The 23,830-nt window shown below is 41.4% G+C and overlaps 1 protein-coding gene and 1 non-coding gene across 2 annotated transcripts; one reads left to right on the plus strand and one right to left on the minus strand.

Moving 5' to 3' along the window:
* The first annotated feature begins 4,280 nt into the window (after window positions 1-4,280).
* On the plus strand, window positions 4,281-4,832 carry LOC110573118 (ferritin heavy chain-like). Its single transcript, XM_044911647.1, has one exon. The coding sequence runs from the start codon at window positions 4,281-4,283 to the stop codon at window positions 4,830-4,832; it is 552 nt and encodes a 183-aa protein (XP_044767582.1).
* Window positions 4,833-22,649: 17,817 nt separating this feature from the next.
* LOC123323513 lies at window positions 22,650-22,707 on the minus strand. Its single transcript, XR_006539449.1, has one exon. It is a non-coding gene; the product is annotated as a U7 small nuclear RNA (small nuclear RNA).
* Between the last annotated feature and the right edge of the window lie 1,123 nt (window positions 22,708-23,830).

Raw genomic sequence — 23,830 nt, forward strand, 5'->3', positions numbered from 1 at the left:
TATAAATAGAACTAGATCTAGTATTTCACTTCTGGGTATATATCCAAAGACAATGGAATCACTATCTCAAAAATCTATCTGCACCCTCATGTATCACAGCATTATTGCAATAGCCAAGGCATGGAAACAACCTAAGTATCCACTGATGGATGAATAAAGAAATTGTAACATATATACAATGGAACATTATTCAGCCACAAAAGGGGGGAATCCTGCCAATTGTGATAACATGGATGGACTTTGAGGGCATTATGCTAAGTGAGATAAGTCAGAGAGAGAGAAATACTGTATAATTTCACTTATAAGTGGAATCCAAAAAAAGCAAATTCACAGATACAGAGAACATACTGCTGGTTGCCAGTAAGAGGGGGTGGGGAGTAGGGGAAATGAGTGAAGGTGGTCAAAAGATAAAAATGTCCAGTTGTAAGATAAATAAGTTTTGGGAATTTAATGTACAGCATTGTGCTTTGTTAACAGACTGTACTGCATATATGAAAGTTATTAAGAGAGTAAATCTTAAAAGTTCTCATAATTAGAGAAAAAATAACTATGTGAGGTAATTAACGTTAGCTAAACTTACTGTGGTAATCATTTGGCAATATATATATATTATATATAATTGTAATATATATAAGTATAAACATATATGTATCAAATCATTATGTTGTACATCTTGGACTAATACAATGTCATATACCCATGTATCTCAGTAAAATTGGAAAAACCACTTTGCCTTAAAAAAATTTGAATTGGTAGATTGCCTTCCTTAATGTGGGTGAGACTTATCCAATTGGCTGGAGGCCTGAAAAGAACAAAACAGCTGACTATCCCTTGAGGGAACTCCTCCTGCCTGACTGCCTTCCATGTGGGACATGAGTATTTTCTTGCTTTCAAACTCAAACTGAAAATCAGTTCCTCCTGGTTCTTAATGCTGCTGGCCTTTGTACCTATACCATCACCTCTCCCAGGTCTCCAGTTTGCTGACTGTAGATCTTGGGACTTGTCAACCTCTGTAACTGCACGTGCCAATTTCCTTTTTCCCCCCAGAATTTATTTAGTTTTAATTTAAATTCCAGTTAGTTAACATACAGAGCAATATTAGTTTCAGGGGTACAATTTAGTGATTCAACACTTCCATCTAAGCCAATTTCTTTTAATAATAAGATATATATATTTTATTGGTTCTGTTGCCCTGGAGAACCCTAACACAAATACTGACCACAAACATTTCATTTTATGGTCCTATAATCATATTTTTAAAAAACATAATCTGCTCTATACTGTTCCCATTCTATGTTTGTATTTAGTTTTATATTCCTCACTAAAGAAAAACTGGATGGAATGCTTTTGTTTATATATATGTATATTTCCTTTATGGAAATTTGAAGTCCCAGTCCATGCTTGTTTGTTGATTTTCTCTTAGAAGAGTTGGTTTTTATGTCTTAGGTTTCTCATAGTTGTAACATATATTTTACTGTTATCTACTTCCCTAGGAGGTAATTATGAGGGATGAAATATCTGAGAAACACCATTGGCACCCCTTAGTATATGGTACACATAAAACTATTCAATAACATTATTTTAAATATTTATAGAGTAAAATTATAGGGATAAATTAATTATTAAATAATCTTGGGAATATAATGAGAAAGTATTCCACAAAATCAAGACCTCTTTTATTTAAATAGATTCTTACACTGCAATCTACAATGGAATCTCCCAAGGAAAATTTTAAAGTCTACAATTATATTAAGATAAAGTACTTGTGGGGGCGCCTGGGTGGCACAGTGGGTTAAGCCTCCGACTCTTGGTTTTGGCTCAGGTCATGATGTCAGGGTCGTGAGATCAAACCCTGTCTCCAGCTCGTGCTCAGCAATGAGTCTGCTTGGGGTTCCCTCTCCCTCCGCCCCTCCTGCTTCTCTCTCTCTCTTTCTCTCTAAAAATAAATAAATAAATCTCAAAAAAAAGACAAAGCATTTGTGTTAAGCAAATATAGAATAAAATTTTATGTCATTGAGAACTTATCACATAGTTCTTTTCCATCTCTAGTGTGTGATTTTATCATTAAAATCAACTTATCAAGTAGACATTGTTATTATTCTATCTCCTTACAGAATCAACAATTATATACCTCTAAAACTGCTTAGAGAAATTTACATTGTGATATTTGATCCTTTGCTTTCTTCATAAAAACTGATTATAAAATAGCATAAGCTTCCAAAGGGGAATAAAAAGACCAAAAAAAAAAAAAAAAGGTGCGTCAACTAGAGCCATGAGATTAAACCTTTCCATGAAAATAGGCATTTTAGGGCGCCTGGGTGGCTCAGTCTGTAAAGCATCTGCCTTTGGCTCAGGTCATGATCACAGGGTCCTGGGATTCAGTCCTGCATCGGACTCCCTGCACAGGGAGTCTGCTTCTCCCTCTGCCTGCCTCTCTCTCTCTCTGCCAAATGAATAAATAAAATCTTTAAAAAAAAAAAAGGTATTTTATCCTAACTTTATCTGAGAGCACTTACAATATTCTGTCACTCTATGTTGTATCTTGAGAACAGAGACCATGTTTGATTCTTCTGTATATCTCCAGAATCAAAGAGTGTCTGATATACATTTGGAGTATCTAAATGGTTGTTGAATTAATGCACAAATTGTTATAGATACCTAGATTGGTCTTATGTTTGCCACTATAAGATCCTTGAATTCTAAGAACATATAGTGTTTTATTTTTTTATTTTTATTTTTAAAAAATATTTTATTTATTTATTTGACAGAGAGAGAGAGCACAAGTAGGCAGAGCGGCAGGCAGAGTGGCAGGCAGAGGGAGAGGGAGAAGCAGGCTCTCGCTGAGCAGGGAGCCTGACGAGGGGCTCTATCCCAGGACCCTGGGATCATGACCTGAGCCGAAGGCAGCCACTTAACAGACTAAGACACCCAGGCACCCCAGAACATATAGTTTTTTAAAATTTACATATACACATGTAATATGTTTTATGTATGCACTTGGGACAATAAGGGGTTGGGGGAAAGATGGTTGTTTAGTTCAGTCTGCTTCTCCACTAGAATGCAAACCCCAGTGGAACAGAAATTTGTCTCTTTGTTACTAATGTATGCCCAAACCACAGACCAGTGCCTGGGCAATATTAGGTAATCAATAAATATTTGCTGAATAAATGAATAAAAGGCAATTTGAGATCAGTGGTATTTCTTACCATTGTGGTTCATTCCACAGAATATAACTGAAGGAGTTTAAAAAAAAAAAAAAGGCTTGCTGAGTGGCAGTGAAAGTACAGATGAGGTTGGAGGAATATATCCACATGGTTAGCAGTGCATTCTCTAAGAATGCACCTAAAACTTCTGTTTTCTGCGAGAGCAAAGAGAAATCTGCATTTACCCAAGAGGAAGGGAATTGGCGAGCCAGGTGAGAGGGGGTGAGCAAATCTAGGATGTCAGTGAATAGATCACTGACGCTGTCCATACTGGGGTCCAGACAGGGCAGAAGGAATGTGTTACTAGGACTGCGCTGAAAGAGTAAGAGATGAGAGAGAATAAAGGGAGTGAAGAACAAGTGCAAAAAGAGTGGAAGACTGAGAGGTGGAAAGATTCGCTGAGACTTTGGAGGTGCTGCCGTGTTGGAAAAGACTGAACCTGATCATGAAGAGGAGAGAAGTGGAGGTCCCTGAAAAAATAAGATCTAGGAACTGAGTGAGGAGGCTATCAGAAGTGTCATTAATATGGATGTTGAGTCACTGAGGATAGCTGCCATCCAAATAAAGCCTTGTGATACCAAATATTCCAAAGATACCACACTGTATTTAATGAACAATCTCATCAGGACAATACTCCAGTACATTGCTCAAAGAAACCATGCATGTGACTAACTCAAACGGTTGCACTTATATTCACGAGTAACATTTAAAAGTATTATATAAGCCACACGCTCAGCACAGAGTCGCACTGTCACCCAGCTCCTTGGAACCTGGAACAGCGCTCGCGCTCCGCCCCGCCCCAGCCACGCCCCCTAGCCCCTCCAGAGCCCAGGGCCCCCTCCCCTCTGACCCCAACGACCTGCTAACGGATCCTCATCCCACCCCCCAACTCCCAGGTAACGGACCCACCTTCTGGTTCCAGCCCAGAGCTCGTGAGCCGCTAGCCCAGGAGCCTGCCCGCCTCCTGCCTCCCTCGTCGCCCACCCTGAAAAGGCGCCGAGGACCCGCCACCACCGCCTTTGGCCCCGCAGCCCTCGCTTCCGCACCGCCTTCGCCTTGATGCCCGGGCCGCCAGCCATGGCCACCGCGCCGCTCTCACAAGTGCGCCAGAACTACCACCCCGACTGCGAGGCCGCCATCAACAGCCAGATCAACCTGGAGCTCTACGCCTCCTACGTGTACCTGTCCATGGCCTTCTACTTCGACCGCGACGACGTGGCCTTGAAGAACTTCGCCCAGTTCTTCCTGCGCCAGTCCCGCGAGGAGACCGAGCATGCCGAGAAGCTGATGCAGCTGCAGAACCAGCGCGGCGGCCGCATCCGCCTCCGCGACATCAAGAAGCCAGACCGCGACGACTGGGAGAGCGGCCTGAAGGCCATGGAGTGCGCCCTGCACCTGGAGAAGAGCGTGAACCAGTGCCTGCTCGACCTGCACCAGCTGGCCACCGACAAGAACGACGCCCACCTGTGCGACTTCCTGGAGAACCACTACCTGCACGAGCAAGTCAAGTGCATCAAAGAGCTGGGGGGCTATGTCACCAACCTGCGCAAGATGCGGGCTCCCGAAGACGGCATGGCAGAGTACCTCTTTGACAAGCTCACCCTGGGCGACAGCGACAAAAAGAACTGAGTTGGGACTGTTTCCCCTATAGCCCAGGGTGCATGGTGACGTTCCCTGATCACCATGCCGAGCATGCATATTGCAGTATTGCCTTTGCAAAACGTTCCAGTTTTTTCCTCCAGTTTTGCCATAAATAAATAAAGTTGTTTGGTTTCAATAAAGTTACTTGGTTCTTAAAGAAAGGTCTCTGGTTGATTCGCGTGCCAATCTTTCGCCTTTTAGGTTTTAAAACAGGTATCCAGGAGTCTCTCTATCCACCCAACCCCATCCACATGCAGCTCATGATCTCGCGAGATGGAGGGAGAAGGTATTCCATGGGACCCTGGAAAACACAAACCAATCTTCCCTTTATAAACGATGTGGGGGCAGGGAGGTGGTGGGGTGAGGTGAGGTGGGTGGTCTGGGGCCCTGGGTGTCAGTGGGTGAATATGTACGGTAAAAGTATAAAAGAACATGGTCTAGAATTCACAACAGTGGCTGTCCCTATGGAAAAAGTGAAGAATGGGATTAGGCTGGTATTAAAGGGAGTCTTCAACTTCACTTGAAAACTTTTAGCTTACTAAAATATGCAAATATTAACAATTGTTGCTTCTGGGTAGCAACATGGGGGTCTTAGAAGCAGGAATGGCAGAGTATTTCTTTGACAAGCTTGCCCTGGGCAACAGTAACAGTGTAACTGAGCCTTAGGCTGGCTTCCCATAGACAGGGTTGGTCCCCCTGCTAGACATGCATATTGCCCTTACAAAATATCCAAATACAATTTTCTCCTTCAATTGTACCCTTTCTTCCATTAACATAGCAGGAGTATCCAAAACCCCAAACTACGTTATTAGAACGGCTGAAAAATACAAGGTCAAGGTTGAAGCTCAAATTTGTGATACTGAATATGAAGTAGAATAAATCCCCCTGAATGTTAAGCCACTGAGTCTGACTGCTTTGTCAAATGTAGCGGGTGGGCAAGAGTTGAAGCTGGGAGGCCAATCAGGAGATACTGTAGCAGATCCAATGAAAGACTCTGGTGGCTGAACTGGAGTGAAAGCTAAAGAAAAGGTGACAACAAAATTCTAGTTGGATTTGGATGAATCAACAAGATTTGCTCAGGGACCACAGGTGAAGAATGAGAAATGAGGAAAATAATTTAGGTGTTTGTACTTGAACACCTGAGTTGATGGTAATGCTTAGTTATTAATTTGAGGATGTTTGCAGGGGGATAGGAGGGGTAGGGAAGGCATGTCATGTAAAATCTGAGATGCCTATTAGACATGCAAGTGGAACTGTCATGCAGGTAGTCAGAAAAATGAATCTGGAGCTCAGGTGGGATGTCAGGTTTAGAAATAAACATAAAAGAGACATCAGTCACAGATGGTGTTGAGGTTATGGGACTGGATAAGCTTACCAGAGAGTGTGGCACAGTCAGCCCCATGCCCTGGGCAGCTACCATTAGAGGATGGGTTGAGGTGTTACAACTCCCAGAGGGCTACTGGCCCCACCTTGACCATTACCTCATTCCAGACTGTGACCATGTGTGCCCATGCCCAGTGTCCCCAAATCAGCCTGTTCCTGATATAAGTGTGGTTTCAGGTTGCTCCTTTCAAGATGCAGAGAGGAGTTAGCCTATTACCTTGTCTTCATGGCTATGGGTAGAAAGAAATTATTTCTTAGTAAAAAGATTTCCCAAGGAAATGATAGATGCTTCTCTATGTTTTTTTTTTTTTTTTTTTTCTGCTTCCCTTTAAAAACTCGTCCCCTCTCTCAGTCCACTCTCTGACCGGATGAAATCTGTACCCATGTAAGTCTTTAAGGCTGTTCATGTCTGGGAAAAAATACTCAAAACATTTTGTTTCTTCTGTACCATGTGTACTTTACAAAGATCAAAATTTAAAATTTATGGATTTTGTATCCTATATTCAAAGACACATGGGTAGCTTGATCTCTTTAAAGCTAACAGATTGCTTTGAAGTATTTAGTAAAATATGAACTTCAGCTAAGCAGTAATCTGCTTTCACATTTTCCCATGACTGTGCTTTAATACTTTTTAAAAATGAGGATTATGGCCCTTTAAGTTTAGTTTCCAGAAAATGTTATTACCCTTTATTCTTCCTAGTCAAACTTGCTTTTCACTATTTCTTTCTCTGCCTACTTTGAGGACTTCTCCTCTCTCTGGGTTTGTCTCAGATTTTACATATTTATTTATATATTTTAATATGTACCCGTCCCATAGATATGAGGAAGCACAGGGCAAGCATCTATTTGTGTGTTTAAAACTATCAGTTCACTGAGGATCTTTCTTACTTTCCTGTTTTGGAGAGGCATTTTGCTGTAATGGTTTCTTAACCTCAGATTGCCTGGGTTCACATCCCAGTTTAGCCACTCATCTTGGGTGAATTTGGATACATTATTTAATTTAGCTAACTATGTCACCTTGCATACTGAGAAGGGAAGAAAACAATCTTCTGTGGCTTCTTTGGACTTCGGGCACGACCAGGACTCAGCAAGGAAGAACTGTGTTTAGGCTGCCCCAAGCTCAGGGCGAGAAGTGAGTTTTACTGTGACAACTTTCTGTGGTAATCCTCCTATTTTGTCTAAACCAGCTTTCCTTTTAAATGGCCTCCTAGAACATGTTTTGCTTATTCTTCCCAAAGCCAGTTTTCCTGATACTTCTCTTTCCATCTTGAACTACTTTTCACTCCTCAGAGATGGTTAAGAGCAAAAGGATAAAGACCTCACTCTGATTCTCACCATATATATGGATGTTTTGACATGAAGAGGTGTAGAATGGGGTGAGAAATAGAAAAAAGAACCATATTAGAGCTACTGATAATATAAAAATTAAAATTTATAAAAACACCATGAACTTTAGCAGAGGTTCTTAAGCTTTTCTGCCATTAGAGTCACCTATGGAGCTTTTAAAAATCTTGAGGCACAGGCCACATCTCAGAATATGTACACTAGAATCTCTTGGGGCAGGATCTAGACATCCCAGGCTACAAAAACCAGTATGAGTGCCTTGCTACTCAAAATGTGGTCTATGAACCAGAAGTGTCAGCCTCATTTGAGCATGTGATACAAATGCAAAATTTGAAACCCCATTCTAGAACTACTGAATCAGAATCCACATTTTTAACAAGATCCTAGGTGATGAATATGCACACTGAAGTGTGAAAAGCACTGGTTTAATTAACATCCTGGTACTCAAACACACCTGCCCTGTGGAATCACCTGGGGAGCTGGAAAATAGTAATGCCTCAATCTACACAACTCACTAAGTCATATAATCATGCAAGTACTGGACCAATGACACAAAAAATTTACTCTAACTTCAATAAGAGTTATTGAATCAAGAATTACTGATCATGGGCCGCCTGGGTGGCTCAGTCGTTAAGTGTCTGCCTTCGGCTCAGGTCATGATCCCAGAGTCCTGGGATCGAGCCCCGCATCGGGCTCCCTGCTCCACGGGAAGCCTGCTTCTCCCTCACCCACTCCCCCTGCTTGTGTTCCCTCTCTCGCTGTGTCTCTCTCTGTCAAATAAATAAATAAAATCTTTTAAAAAAAAGAATTACTGATCCCACACATACACATACACACTGTTACGCATTTTGCTGTTTTATCACAAACTGGTTTGTTTTATAGCATGGATTGTCAAACTATGGCCCACAGCCAAATCCAGACTTTTGCATAAAGGATATTGGTCTGTAGTTTTCTTGTGATACCTCTGTGTGCTTCTGCTCTCATGATAACATTGGCCTCAATGAATGTGGAGATATTCCCTCTTATATTTTTCAGAAGAGTTTGTGAAGAATAGGTATTAATTCTTTATCTGATGGAGTTCACCAGTGAAATCAAAAGCCTGGGCTTTTGACTGCAAAACGTTTTTAACTTACTAATTTAATCACTTTGCTTCTTATATAGGTCTATTCATATCTTCCAGTTCTTCTTAAGTCTTTTTGAGTCAGTTTCTGAAGTTTGTATCTTCCTAGGAAGTTGTACATTTCATCTAGGTGGCATATCTAGTTCTGGTTCACAGTATTCCCTGTTTGCTTCTATAAGCGAGGCAGTGATGTCCTTCTTACATTCCTGATTTTAATAATCTGTCTTTTCCCTTTTTTTCTTGGTCAGTCTAGCTACACATTGTCAATTTTGTTGATTTTTATTTTTATTATTTTTTTAAAAGAATTCATTTATTTATTTGAGAGAGAGAAAGAATGAGCAGGGGGAGGGGCAGAAGCAGGCTCCATGCTGAGCAGGACTCTGGGATCATGACCTGAGCCAAAGGCAGCCCCTTAACTGACTGAGAAACCCAGGTGCCTCCAATTTTGTTGATTTTTAAAAGAACCCCACTTGGTTTTTTTTTTTCTCTATTGTTTTTCTGTCCTACGTTGCTTTTACTTCTGCTCTAATCTTTAACATCCCCTTACTTCTGCCTGCTATGGGTTTATTTGGCTCTGAACTTTCTCTTTTTTAAATTTAGAATGTTAAGTTATAGGAGATATTTTTTTAATGTATACCATTTGCAGCTACACATTTTTCTCTCATCACTGCATTTGGTGCATCCCATAATTCTTGGTATGCTGTGTTTTTTTCACATTCATCTCAAAGTATTTTTTAATTTCCCATGTGATCTCTTCTTTGGTCCACTGGCCATTTAGAAGTATGTTGTTTAATTCTACATAATTGTGAATTTCCCAAGTTGTCTTCTGTTACTGATTTCTAATTTTGTTCCATTTTGGTCAAAAAACATTCTTTGTATGACTTCAATCCTTTTAAATTTATTGAGGCTCATCTTAGAATATACTGTATCCTGAAGAATATGTCATGAGTACTTGGGAAGAAGTATTCAGCTGTTGTTGGGTGGAATGCTCTATAGATTTTTGTTAGGCCCACATGGTTGATAGTTTTAGTCAAATCTTCTACTTCTTTGTTGCTTTGCTATCCATTATCAAAAGTGGGAATTGTCATCTCCAACTATTATTTCTGACTTACTATTTCATCCTTTAATTCTGTCGGTTTTGTTTCATGTATTTGAGGCTTTCTGGTTATATACATGTACATTTATAATGTTATCTCTTACTGATGATTTGAACTTTTTATCACTATAAAATGTCCCTCTTTGGGGCGCTTTGGTGGCTCAGTCAGTTAAGCATCTGCCTTTGGCTCAGGTCATGATCTCAGGGGTCTGGGATTGAGCCCCGCATGGGGCTCCCTGCTGGGTGGGGAGCCTGCTTCTCCCTCTCCTTCTGCCGTTCCCCCCTGCTTGTGCTCTCTGGCTCTCTCTATCTCTCTGTCAAATAAATAAATCTTTAAAAAAATAAAAATAAAATGTCCCTCTTTGCCTCTAGTAAGAGTTTTTGTCTTCATGTACATTTTTTTCTGAAATTAGTATAGCCACTCCCACTCTCCTTTGGTCACTGTTTGCATAATGTAACTTCTCTCTTTTTACTTTTAAACTATTCATGTCTTTTAATATAATGTGTATCTGTTGTAGACAGTATATAGTTGGATATTCTTTTTATTCATTGTGACAGTATCTGTCTTTTTTTTTTTAAAGATTTTATTTATTTATTTGACAGAGAGAGAGACGAGGAGAGAGGGAACACAAGCAGGGGGAATGTGAGAGGGAGAAGCAGGCTTCCCGCGGAGCAGGCAGCCCAACACGGGGCTTGATCCCAGGACCCTGGGATCATAACCTGAGCTGAAAGCAGACACCCAATGACTGAGCCAGCCAGGCGCCCCAACATCTGTCTTTTGATTGTTTAATCTATTTACTTTTAATGTTATTATTGATATGGTTGATTTATATCTGCCATATTGCTATATGTTTCCTATGTATCTCCTGTCTCCTGTGTTTCCCTCTTCTTCCTCTACTCCCTTCATTTGTATGAAATAGATATTCTCCATTATACCATTTTAATTCATCTGTTGGTTTTCTTTCTTATGTTTTAAAGTTATTTTTTAGTGATTTCTCTAGGAATCACAATATGTATTTTATCACAATCTACTTCACCTTAATACTAATACATTCCAGGAGCACCTGGCTGGCTCAATGGGTAGAGCATGTGACTCTTAATCTTGGGGTCATGAACTCAAGCCCCACATTGGGCCTAGAGACTACTTAAGGAAATAAAAAAATAAAGAAAATACAAATACATTCCAGTAAAACATAGAAACTTTGTTCCAGTATAGCTCCATTCTTTGTATCCTCCATTGTGCTATTATTGCAATATACATCTGTATGTTATAAATCCAACAATACATGGTTTATTTTAATTATTGCTTTAGGTAATTCTCTTTAAAAACAATTACTTTGTGTGTATTCTAGTAACTGCCTGGTGTTATTTCCTTTCAGATATAAGAACTGTTTTAGATTTTTTTATAAGGCAAGGCTGTTAGCAATGATTTTTATCAGCCTTCATTTATCTAGGAACATCTTTATTTTGCCTTCATTTTTAAATGATAATTTTGCTTAATATATTAGTGTTCTTGGTTGACTTTTTTTCTTGCAGCAATTTGAATATCCCACTGCCTTCTGGCCTCCATTATTTATTTATTTCTAAAGATTTTCTATTTATTTGAGAGAGAGAGAGAGCACAAGAGACAGAGCATGAGTGGTGGAGAGGCAAAGGGAGAGGGAGAAGTAAACTCCCTGCTGAGCAGACAGCCCGACTTGAGGCTCCATCCCAGGACCCCAGGATCATGACCTGAGCAGAAAGCAGACAACCAACTGAGCCACCCAGGTGCCACTGGCTTCCATTATTTTTGATGAGGAGTCAGCTTAAGTTCTTACTGTGGTTCCTTTCTATGTGTTGAATATTTTCTTGCTGTTTTCAAGATTTTCTCATTGTCTCTGTCTTCCAGAAATTTAACAATGATGTATCTAGGGGTAGATTTCTGTTTTTCCTAATTGGATTTGGTTGATCAGTTTGAATTATAGGTATTTATCCTTAAATTTGGGAAATTTATGGGGTGCCTAGGTGGTTCAGTCAGTTAAGCATCTGCCTTCTGTTAAGGTCATGATCCTGGGGTCCTGGGATGGAGCCCTGCATCAGGCTCCCTGCTCAGTGGGGAGTCTGCTTCTCCCTCTCCCTCTGTCTCTGAGCCCCACTCATGCTCTCTCTGTCTCAAACAAATAAAATCCTTTAAGAAAATTGGGAAATTTATATACATTATTTCTTCAAATACTTTTTCTGCCCCTTTATTCTTTTTCCTCTCATTTTGGGACTCCAATTATGCATATGTTGGTGAGCTTGGTGGTGTTCTACTGGTCTCTGAGTCTTGGTTCATTTTTCATTCTATTTTTCCTTTATGATTAAGATTATATAATCTCTAATGATTTACTTTCAATTTCATGGATTCTTTCTTTGCCAGCTTGCCTCTGCTGTAAAGACTCGCTGGGGAATCTTTTCATTTCAATTATTGTACTTTTGTAGTTCAAAACTTCAAATTTATTCTTTTTTATATTTTCTATATTTTTCTTCTTTGACAAATCATTGTATTCAAACTTTCCTTTTAACCTTTGAATACTGTTTCCTTTATTTCTGAATATATTTATAAGAGCTCCTTTCACATCTGTGCCATCTGAGTCTACTATTTAAGCTCCTTCAAAAAGTTTCTACTTATTGCTTGTGTATTAGTCAAAATTTCTTATCTCTTTGCACATCTTACAATTGTTTTTGAAAAGTGGACATTTTAGATACTATACTACAGCATCTTCAGATTCTGTCTGGATTTCTTCTGTAGAGTCTCCCTTGAAGTGTGTGGCTGCTGATGTCTCTGCTCATTTTTTTTATTCTTCTTTTTATTTTTAAACCTGGCTACCTACAGGTCATCTGTGTGTCACCACAGCATAGTGGTCAGCATTTGAATGGTCAGATTTTGTGCTTAAACACCCTGTCTTAGTTAGGTTGGCCTGTGATAACAAAGTACCATCAACTGATGGCTTAAACAAAGCCACTATTCTGGAGCGCTCACAGTTCTGAAGACTGGGAAGTCCAAGATCAAGATATTGGCAAGGTAAGTTTCACTGAGGTCTCTTCTCTTGGCTTATAGATGACAGACTTCTTGCTGTGTCCTCATGTGGTAGAGAGGTGTCTCTTCTAATAAGAGCACTAATCCTATATAATTGAGCTTCACACTTATGATTTCATTTAACCTTAATTACCTCCATAAAGGTCTTATCTCCAAATACAGTCACATTGGGGATTGGGGCCTTAACATATGAATTTTGGGACGGACACATTCAGTCCATAACATAACCTGAGCCAGTAAGACTTTCAGCCTTTGCTGATGGATCTGCATACATAAAATGGGGAATGCACTCAAAGTTCAGGAAGTTTACAAGTCTGCCATGGCTTTTACTTCCTTGGTATGCAAGGCCTCACATTCAGCCATAGGCAACTGGGGCCTTCTCTGGTCTTTCTGGAGAGTGTACACACCCTTGCAGCCTTGCAGATGCACATAGCCTTCCAAAATAGCTGGGCTATGTGGTAGCTTATTAAAGTCTATGATGGCTGCCTTGTTGCCAGATCTCTGTTAAATTTTTGGCTGATTTTCCTATTTGTAATTCACACCAACCCATACTGCAGTCCTAGGTTAGCTGTGATACTGGTCTTCCTCAACTGTTTGCCATGGAGTTAGCTCTTGTTTTTAATATTACCCCCGAGCATAGATTTTTCCATGTTGTATGTCAAATCAACCCTCTCCATCATCCAGACCATTGGTCCTCATGGCCTGCTGTTTCCTAGAAGAACTACTATACCACAGAGCAGGGGACAGGGAGGCAGAATAGGAGCAGCCCAGGCTACAAATGCCACAAATTCCAGTTTTTTTTTTTTGAATACACATTCTCAATTTGTTTGCTTTTTGTCAATTTCCATAGTACTAAAATAGTTATTTTTGACAATTTTGTCCAGTTTAGCATTGCTTTTTGGGAAGAGAATTTGCTAGATCCCTTACTCAGCCATTCTCAAAGTCTGTTTTCTAGATGGCTACACTAATAAAGTGTGGAAAGATGGAAACAGTCACTGTGGGCCTACCATTGGTTACCATGTTCGAGTGCCATCTAGTTGATTCTAATTTGGATACTTAAAAAATACTAGGTGAGAGGCGCCTGGGTGGCTCAGATGGTTAAGCATCTGACTCTTGATTTTGGCTCAGGTCATGATCTCAGGGTCATGAGACTGAGTCCTACATCAGGATCTGCCCTGGGCATGGAACCTGCTTAAGATTCTCTCTCCTAGGGCACCTGGGTGGCTCAGTCATTAAGCGTCTGCCTTTGGCTCAGGTCATGGTCCCAGGGTCCTGGGATCGAGCCCCACATTGGGCTCCCTGCCAGGCGGGGGAAGCCTCCTTCTCCCTCTCCCACTCCCTGTGCTTGTGCTCTGTCTCTCGCTGTGTCTCTGTCAAATAAATAAAATCTTAAAAAAAAAAAAAGATTCTCCCTCCTCTTCTCCCTCTGCCCCTCCCCACCCCCTCTAAAAAAAATACTAAGTGAGAAATCTACACTTTCTATTATATGAAATACACAGTTCTATAATGAAGTAAAATTTAAATTCATTGCTATCCTAGTCATTTTTTTTTTAAAAAAAGCACTCACTTTTTGTTTTTCATTTATTTCAAAATGTTCTTTGGAAAAAGAATACTTTTAAAAATTCTTTGGAAAATATAGACTTAAAAAAAAAGTCTTGAAATGTCTGTAATGTGCCTTTTCTAATCTTGGAAGTTATAAGGATTATATAAGGATATATAAAAATTTTATATATAAATCCTTATATAAGATTAAGAAGTTTTCTAAGCTCATTACACTAAGAGGGACTAAATTTTGGTGGTATTATATATATGCCTCCAAAGTAGAAAGAATTTTTATTATTTTTATTTATTTTTTTAAAAAATTATTTATTTGAGAGACATAGTGAGAAAGCAGAGCAGGAGGGGGGGCAGAGAGAGAAGCAGGCTCCCCGCTGAGCTGGGAGACCCATGTGACTCGAGGCTCCATCCAGGGAACCTGGGATCATGACCTGAGCCGAAGGCAGACGCTTAGCTGACTGAGCCACCCAGGCACCCCAGGAAGAATATTTAGAAATATGTAATTGAATTGTAGCTTAAATTTACTTGTATGGAAAAATAAAAAGAATTCCCCATAAGTGTGTGCGTGTGTAGCTACTGCCCTTTTTTTTTTTTTAAAGATTTATTTGTTTTAGAGAGAGAGAGAGAGAAGGAGAGAGAGAGAGGAGAAAGAGAGAAGGAGAGAGAGAGCAGGGGCAGGGGGAGAGAGAGAGGGAGAAACCCTAGCAGACTCACTGCTGAGCACAGAGCCCAATGTGGGCTCGATCTCACAACCCTGAGATCATGATCTGAGCTGAAACCAAGAGTCAGACACTTAACTGAGCCACCCAGGCACCCCTAGCTATTGCCTTTTTATTGTATAGGATATCTTGGGTGTGCAGTCATTGTATGTGATATCCCTATATATCATGAAGAATCATTTCCTTTTTCAGGAGAGTGGAACGAGATTAGATGTGTTAAAGTGTCACAGTATATTTAACTTAACTACATTCAGAACAAAATTATTTTTAGTATTCCTTGGAATGAATTATGGCTAAATTCACCTTAATTTCTTGATATTGTTTTGTCAGCTCTTCTTTTCATACAAGTAAGGGTTCCCTGGGTTTATATTACTAGGTCAGTTGGAGCTTTATTTATTTTTATTCAGGGGGACAAAGACTGGTAGTCTGGAGACTGGATTTTGATTTGGTTGCTGGTGTCTAACAGCAGGATGCCTGGAGGCATCCACTTGTAACACCAAATATAAGGGGGCACCTGGGTGGTTCAGTCGGTTAAGCATCTGCCTTTCACTCAGGTCATGATCCCAGGGTCCTGGGATTGAGCCCCACATTGGGCTTCCCTGCTCAGCGGGAAGTCTGCTTCTCCCTCTCCCTCTGCCCTTCCCGCACGCTCATGCGCTCCCTCTCTCTAATAAATAAAATCTTAAAAAAAAATAAAAACCAACAAGTATAAGTAGTGGATCACTATTACTATATTTAAACACCGATGGTTGGCAGGAATGTGCTAAAGTCTAAATCTAACCAGGAATTATGTCTCTGTCCCTGCCCAGGGCAACTGCTACGAAAAGACATGCTCATATGAGGAGGAAGACAGCAGAGGTGGTGGTTTGGAGCTAAATGTTACTTCGTTGCTGACTCAGGGGAAGAAGTTTAGAATGTTGGCTATGTTTTCTAAAGAGCACCTAGCAGTTTTCACCTTGTGTATTAAGCTTCTGCATGTTTTTCAAATTATAATTTTATGCTTATGATTTTATCTCTTCCTAGTTTTTCTCACAGGAGAAAAAGCCAATTCAGTATTGAAACGCTACCAAAGAGCAAATTGACTTTTTGAAGAAATAAGACAGGGCAACACTGGTTGTGAATGCAAAGAAAAAATCTGCACATCTGAAGAAGCAAGAGAAGCTTTTGAAAATACTGAGAAAACTCTAAGTACATTGGCAATTTTTAAGAAACGTTCATAGCGGGGCGCCTGGGCGGCTCAGTCGTTAAGCGTCTGCCTTCGGCTCAGGTCATGATCTCCAGGTCCTGGGATCGAGCCCCGCATCAGGCTCCCTGCTCAGCGGGGAGTCTGCTTCTCCCTCTCCCCACTGCTCCTACTCTCTCTCTCTCTGTATCTCTCTGTCTCAAATAAATAAATTAAAAAAAAAATTCTATAAAAAAAAAAAAGAAACGTTCATAGCTTTGCCTACCTTTTGGATGTATGTTTGCAATCTGCATTCCCAAATTGTGTACATTGTTATCAGTTACAAATGGATCACAAATTACGTTTGTGAAGAACTCTGGAAGTGGCATCTAACTAAGAATACTCTGTGGATAGGAGAGCCAGGTTCACTTCCCCGTCTATGAGGGCCCTGTTTCCACCGGACTCTGCTGAGCCGAGATTGATCATCCTAGCAAGGGGAAAGCGCTTGTTTCACAGGAGACTCTGATGGGGAAAGTTATAAATACCATCACCTTACTCTGCCTCATCAGTGAGAAAGTGTGGAGGAACCTAATAGATATTGACACTGTTTTAAAATCGTTTACTTCTTGTACAAAAGACATATCCATATTTGAACTCTCCTCCCCACTCTAAGAATACTCCTTACCTCTCTTTACTCTAGATGGCAAGCCATTCAAGGAGAGCAGGGTTGGGAAAGCAAAAGGCAGTGGTATAAATTCTGTGGAACTGCTCTGCAGTTGGAGATGACATTACCAGGGGTAGCCATTATAGAAAGATCCATTTCTGTGCACCGACCATGAAAATAACACTAGGTGCTAAACAAGTGATGTCAGATGTTCTATAAGACAATCAAATACATCTTGTATGTCACTCTTGTATTGCTTCACGTGATTTTGTTTGAGTGTACAGGTCAATGTGTGTGTTTTAACACAACTAGCTTTGTCTTAAAGTGGCCATATTCCTAGACCAATCCTAAGCTATTTTGTATGCTAAAGAGAAAAAAGTGCCATTTTTAAGTGTGACCTAAATGTTATTTAGAACCTTTACTATCTATACCAAATATCATGAAATGTTTAAAGTACAATATGGCTCATGTTTTTAAAACATACACAAAATCTGGTTCTTCATATTGTGGTTTTTTTTTTTTTTTTAAAGATTTTATTTATTTGACAGAGAGAGAGAGAGACAGCGAGAGAGGGAACACAAGCAGGGGGAGTGGGAGAGGGAGAAGCAGGCTTCCCGCCGAGCAGGGAGCCAATGCGGGGCTCGATCCCATGCCCTGGGATCATGACCTGAGCCAAAGGCAGAGGCTCAACGACTGAACCACCCAGGCGTCCCTTCATATTGTGTTTTCTCAGTGAATATAAGTTTTAGATATTCTATAGTTTTCACAAAACTAGTGACTTTTCCTCCTAATTTCCTTTAAAGGAAAGGCAAATACTCGTTCCAAATGCATTGTATGAAAGTATACTTTCACACAGTGAACAATATTACTTTGAACTTAAAAATGTAAATAATTTTGGGGCGCCTGGGTGGCTCAGTCGTTAAGCGTCTGCCTTCGGCTCAGGTCATGGTCCCAGGGCATGGGATCGAGCCCCACATCAGGCTCCCTGCTCAGCAGGAAGCCTGCTTCTCCCTCTCCCATTCCCCCTGCTTGTGTTCCCTCTCTCACTGTGTCTCTCTCTGTCAAATAAATAAATAAAATCTTTAAAAAAAATGTAAATAATTTAAAATGTTTACAAGAAGGTTTAAGAATACAAAAATGCTGTTTACTCATATTTGCCAATTACATTTTGCCACATTTGCATTATGTTTTCTCTCCCTTCCCCACATTTTTTCTAGGAAGCTGCATATATCGTGCCTGTCTACTCCTGAAAACGTCACTCTGTATTTCCTAAAAAAAAAAAAAAAGGGACGCTTGGGTGGCTCAGTCGTTGAGCCTCTGCCTTCGGCTCAGGTCATGATCCCAGGGTCCTGGGATCGAGTCCCACATCCGGCTCCTTGCTCAGCAAGGAGCCTTGCTTCTCCCTCTGCCTGCCTCTGTCTCTCTCTCTCTGATAAATAAATAAAATCTTAAAAAAAAATTACTTAACCACTATTGATCAAGTCAGGAAAATTAACATTGATGCAATATTATTTAATATCCTCATTTGCACTCAACAATCATTCTAGTCCTTTATAGCACTTTTGTTTCCACTCCAAGACTTAATTCAAGAATCAATTCTGTCTTAGGAGCTCTCACAGTAGAGATCTGTTTGCAGCTTTTAGTGTTGGCTGAATAAATAAAAAAGTTCCAGGCTTTTGTAAGTAGTTCTTGAAGAGAAAGAAAAATCTGGAGGAGAGAGAAGATATTTGGAGAGGGAGAGAAAGAAGGGCAACTCACAACCAACGACGTGTCACCAAAAAAGGAAAGGAAATTACGCCTGTCTCTGTTCCAACTCTCCAGATCCCTCAAAAATTTAAGGAAATAAAACCCAAACCGAAACTCCCCGGGGAAAACCGAGACAAAGTGGAGTAGAGCAGGCAGAAACGTGGGCACCAAGAGGTAAACTCAGGCAAATTCCTCCTTGAGAGAGGAGGGAGAAGAGAGTGGGGAAGACCGAGCAGAGAACCCAGGGCGTCTTGGTGGAGTTGGGGCGGTTTTGCCTCTTTTTTAACGTGAGTGGGGAAGGCGTTGCATTTTTAACACAGCCCCACGGCTCTCGCCTCAAAGGATATCAATTACCCCAAACAGCATACGTGTTACTCCGGAGCCCGAGGAATGGCCACGGGAGGACGGAGAGGGCGCGGGACGTCGCATTGGGTCTGGCGACCAGGACCGGGGAGAGACGAGGGCTGGCTATCAGGGAGGCGGCTGTAGCCCAAGGGTCCGCGAAGGGCCAGATGGAGCGGGGCGGACGAGGGTAGGGGACACAGAAGGTGGGGAGAGAGGCGGTGGCCGTCCGGGCAGCGGGGCACCGGGCAGTCCGGGGCGGGGGGCGGGGGGCGCGGCGGGCTCTCACCGCTGCTGAGCGTGGAATCGCAGTGCCAGCTGTCCAAGCTGGCGGGTTTCCGGCAGGACTCCCACAGGGACAGGTAGTACTGGTGGTCGGCCGTGACCCAGGCCGGGCTCAGCACGGCCCCCAGGTCCAGACACAGCGCCAGGAAGATGCACACCAGCCCGACCAGCTTCAGCGGGGTCAGCACCGACACGCGCACCTCCTCCATGCCGCTGCCCGCCGAAGCCATGCCCCGGGCGCCGCAGCCGCCCGCCCCGCCGGAGGCGAGGTCGCCAGGCGGGTCCGGAGAGCGGGGAGCCGGAGCTCCTTTGGAGGGAAGCAGCGGAGCCGCCGCGCGCCGCGAAGGTAGGTCTGCGGGGACTACCGGCCGGGGTGGCGGGAGGGAGGGGGTCTTCGGCAGCCGCAGCGACGCCTATCCCGCCAGGGACCTTCGCTGCCAGCCCCGCGCCGTGCTCTGCCCGTGCCCGCTCCGCCCCGCCCAGCCGCTCCCGGTGGCAGCAGGAGGCCGGAGGGCTGGCACCCAGCAGGGAGGGACAGTGGTTTGCACCCCACAGGTGGCCTGAGGCTCTAGTTCCAGGCGCAAAAGTCTGGCGCGCAACAGCCCCTGCTCGCCCAGTTCCCTTCTCTGAACCCGGAGGCTGGTGCGCTCAGAGCAAGTGCCCCCATGCCCAGGCTGGCGCTGGAAAAATGGGTCCTGCCTCTTATGTATCTCATACAAGTGTAATCATGTAGTATTTGTCCTTTGTGTCTGGCTTATTTCACTTAGCATAATGTTTTTAAGTTCTTCCATGTTATAGCATGTATTAGAATTTCATTTCTTTTTAATACTGAAAAATATTCCATTGTATAGGAGTCCTCCCTTAGGTGCCAGGTGGTTCCGTCCAAGACCCTTGAAACCAGGGTTAGTACAAAACCCTATATATACCATGCTTTTTCCTATACATACCTACCTAAGATAAAGTTTAATTTATAAATTTGACACAGTAAGAGATTAACAATAATAGAACAATTATAACAATATACTGTAATAGAAGTTATGTGAATGTGGTCTTTCAAAATATCTTATTACCCTGTACTCACCCATCTTCTTGCAATGATGTGAGATGATAAAATGCCTACCTGATGAGATGAAGAGAAGCGAATAGCATGGGCACTGAGACATAGCTTTAGGCTACTACTGGCCTGCCGATTTCTCAAGAGGACCATCTGCTTCCCAGGCTTCCATTGACCGCAGGTAACTGAAAAGGTGGAAAGTGAAACTGCTGATAAAGGGGGACTACTGCATATATATACTACATTTTGTTTAACCACTCACCTGTCCATGGAATGTGGGTTGTTTCCACCTTTTGGCTATAGTGAATCTTGCTACTTTGAACATGGGCATACAAATAACTGTTCAAGTCTCTACTTTTAATTATTTTGGGTATAAATCCAGAAGTGGGATTGATGGATCATATGCTAATTCCATTTTTAGTTTTTTTTAGGAACTACTATACTGTTTTCCACAGCAACTCACCATTTTACTTTCAAACCAGCAGTGCACAAGGGTTCCAATTTCTCCGCATCCTTGCCAACACTTACTTTCTATTTCGTTTTTTATAATAACCATTCTAATGGATGGGAAGTGGTATCTCACTGTAGTTTTGATTTGCATTTCCCTAATGATTAGTGATACTGAGTAGTTCTTTATGTATTTATTGGCCATTTTTCATCTTCTTTTGTGAAATGTCTATTCAAGTTCTTTGCCCATTTTTAAGTTACATTGTGTTGCTGTTGAGTTTTAGGGGTTCTTTATATATTCTGGATATTAATCCCTTATTAGATATATGATTTGTAAGTATTTTCTCCCATTCTATTGGTTGCTTTTTCACTCTCTTGATAGTGTCCTTTGATGCACAAAAGCTTTTAGTTTTGATGAAGGCCAATTTATATATTTTTGCTTTTGTTGCCTGAGCTTTTGGTGTCCCATCTAAGAAATCCAATGTCATGAAGCTTTCCTTTATGTTTTCTACTGAGTTTTGTAGTTTTAGCACTTATGATTCATTTTTATTCTTTTTCATGATGCAAGGTATGGGTCTAGTTTCATTCTTTTCATGTGGATATCTACTTTTCCCCCTACCATTTGATGAAAAGACTGCCCCCCCCCCGAACTATATAGTTTTGAATTATTAACCTTTTGGACTACTTGACAAGTCACAAGTAAGCGGTGCTACACTCTGAAGAGTAAAGCCTTCCACATCTTGCTTGCCTCATCAGATCTGCATCTATCCCACATCTCTGTCAGTCCCATCCCTCCCTCTTCTCCTCATCTGTTCATTCAGTAGATTCCATCCCCAGTGCTCTCAATCCTTGCTACTCAAAGTGTGGTCCAAGGATACCACCAGGGCTGGAATCACCGGGGAGTTCACTAGAAACGCAGAGCCCTGACCTCTCCCCAGACCTACTGAATCAGAGTCTGTAGTTTAATGGGATCCACAGTGATTTGTGTACAAGTTCAAGTTTGAGAAACATCAGCTACATCATCTTCTCAGGTCTCTCGGGGCTCAACTTCTACTACAAGCGGCGGTATCAAAGCAGCTGCTAAACAAATGAAAATTCACCACTTTATGCCCTACCCTTCAACACATTACCTGCTGCCCAGGTGAATGGTGTTTCTTTCATGTCCCTTTCATGTCCATTTCTCCCACTTCTGACAGCTATGCATCTGGTGATATGTTAATTGATGGATGAAGATAAATAATGATGCCTTACCAAGGGTATCTCAAATAACCATCTTTCAGATTCTGAGGGAGGTGGAACTTCCAGAATGGTGGTAGAGAAGTTTGGGGAAATCTTACCCCTGGAGAGACATCTCTTAAGCTGGTGAAACTGGCATACACAATCACTCAAAGTCTCTAGAGATCCATCAAAGGACTCACAACAAAGTGAGAAGCATTTATTTAACTAAATCTATGGGAACTAAGTAAGAATGGGGGGAGACCATGGCATTTAAGCTAGAGATGGCAAATATGACTTCACAGTTCCACCTTGCACAAGAGCTGTTCCCGGGGGCTCAGCATCTTAGGGTAGTGCCCATCTCCCCAGCTTATTGGGTGGAAGAGCCATTCTGAACAGAATCCAGATAACTGGGTAATGGAGAGAGAATTAAAGTGAAAGACAAGTAAAGTTTACTGTAAACTAAAATTATAAAAGCTCAATTTATATAAATAATTGGTAGGTCATGTAAAAAGTAAACGAGAGGGGTGTCCGGGTGGTTTAGTCAGTTACGCACCCAACTCTTGATCTTGGCTCAGGTCTTGATCTCACGGTTGTGAGTTCAAGCCCCGCATTGGGCTCCACACTGGGTATGGAGCCTACTTAAAAAAAGTAAAAGAGAAATAAAACTTATTATTAAAGTTGATTATTAAGACTGAGAGACAAGGTGGTAACACTTGCAGGGAACAATTTTTCATGGCTGACATAGACTCAGGGTGATCAACACCAGAGTTCCATTTTTGGACTACTGCCTTGGAGTGAAGTAAGTGAAAGTGTGATTTCTGATAATGCTTTATTACTTGACAAGATATCACAAATTTTAATAAAGCAAGAAAGATATAGCAGAATCATAAACATATACAGATATGTATATTTCCTTTGATACATTTTTTTTTAGGATTTTATTTATTTATTTATTTGAGAGAGCGAGCACAAGAGGGGGGAGCGGGAGAGGGAGAAGCAGACTCCCTGCTGAGCAGGGAGCCCGATGCGGGACTCGATCCCGGGACTCCAGGATCATGACCTGAGCCGAAGGCAGTTGCTTAACCAACTGAGCCACCCAGGCGCCCCTCCTTTGATACATTCTTCTCTTCAGTGTCTACTGAAACATTTTGTTAATGGTTTGAATGTTTTTACCAATTCACTGTCACTTTCATTCCAATCTTTGAACACTCTTTTGGTCATATGTTTTAATATTTTGTGTGTGCCTCGGTGGGGGGCACATCATTTTCTATAAACTGAATTAATATGCATTGCATATGCTCATGATTGTCATGGAATACCTTTATTTTTTAGAGACAGCCTTCATTTTAAGAGAAGCAAGTTGATGTTTTGAGTTAAGACATCTGGCATGTCGGACTTTTTAAAAATTTATTTTTGTTATAATCAGTTTAAAAACGTCATTATTTGTGGCCATCTGCTGTGTTGTAAAAATAATCCTGTTTTACAGAAGTAGCCTTTTAATTTGCATTGATTAAAATAAGGACCTTAGACTTGTGTAGTCTAAAGATAATATTCTATTACATAATGGATGCAAAGCTCTTTACATGCACTACAAATGTGTTTTCCTCTCCCTTTTCCTTTACCATCCCCCACGGAATCCCAAGTGATTCCCTAGTCTAGAACATCTCTTCAGTGGGTATGGTTGTTATCACTACTGTACAAGGAAATAAACTGAAGTCCTAGAAGATTAAGTGAGAGAGAATAAATGTCAGGACACCTGTGCTTTCTAGTTCAGATGTCTTTTGTACCACA

The sequence above is a fragment of the Neomonachus schauinslandi genome, chromosome X (assembly GCF_002201575.2).
Source record: "Neomonachus schauinslandi chromosome X, ASM220157v2, whole genome shotgun sequence".
Classification (NCBI taxonomy): Eukaryota; Metazoa; Chordata; class Mammalia; order Carnivora; family Phocidae; genus Neomonachus; species Neomonachus schauinslandi.

What these genes read in the sequence shown, in the direction of transcription:
- LOC110573118 (XM_044911647.1), top strand. Translation starts at nt 4,281, where the DNA reads ATGGCCACCGCGCCGCTCTCACAAGTGCGCCAGAACTACCACCCCGAC.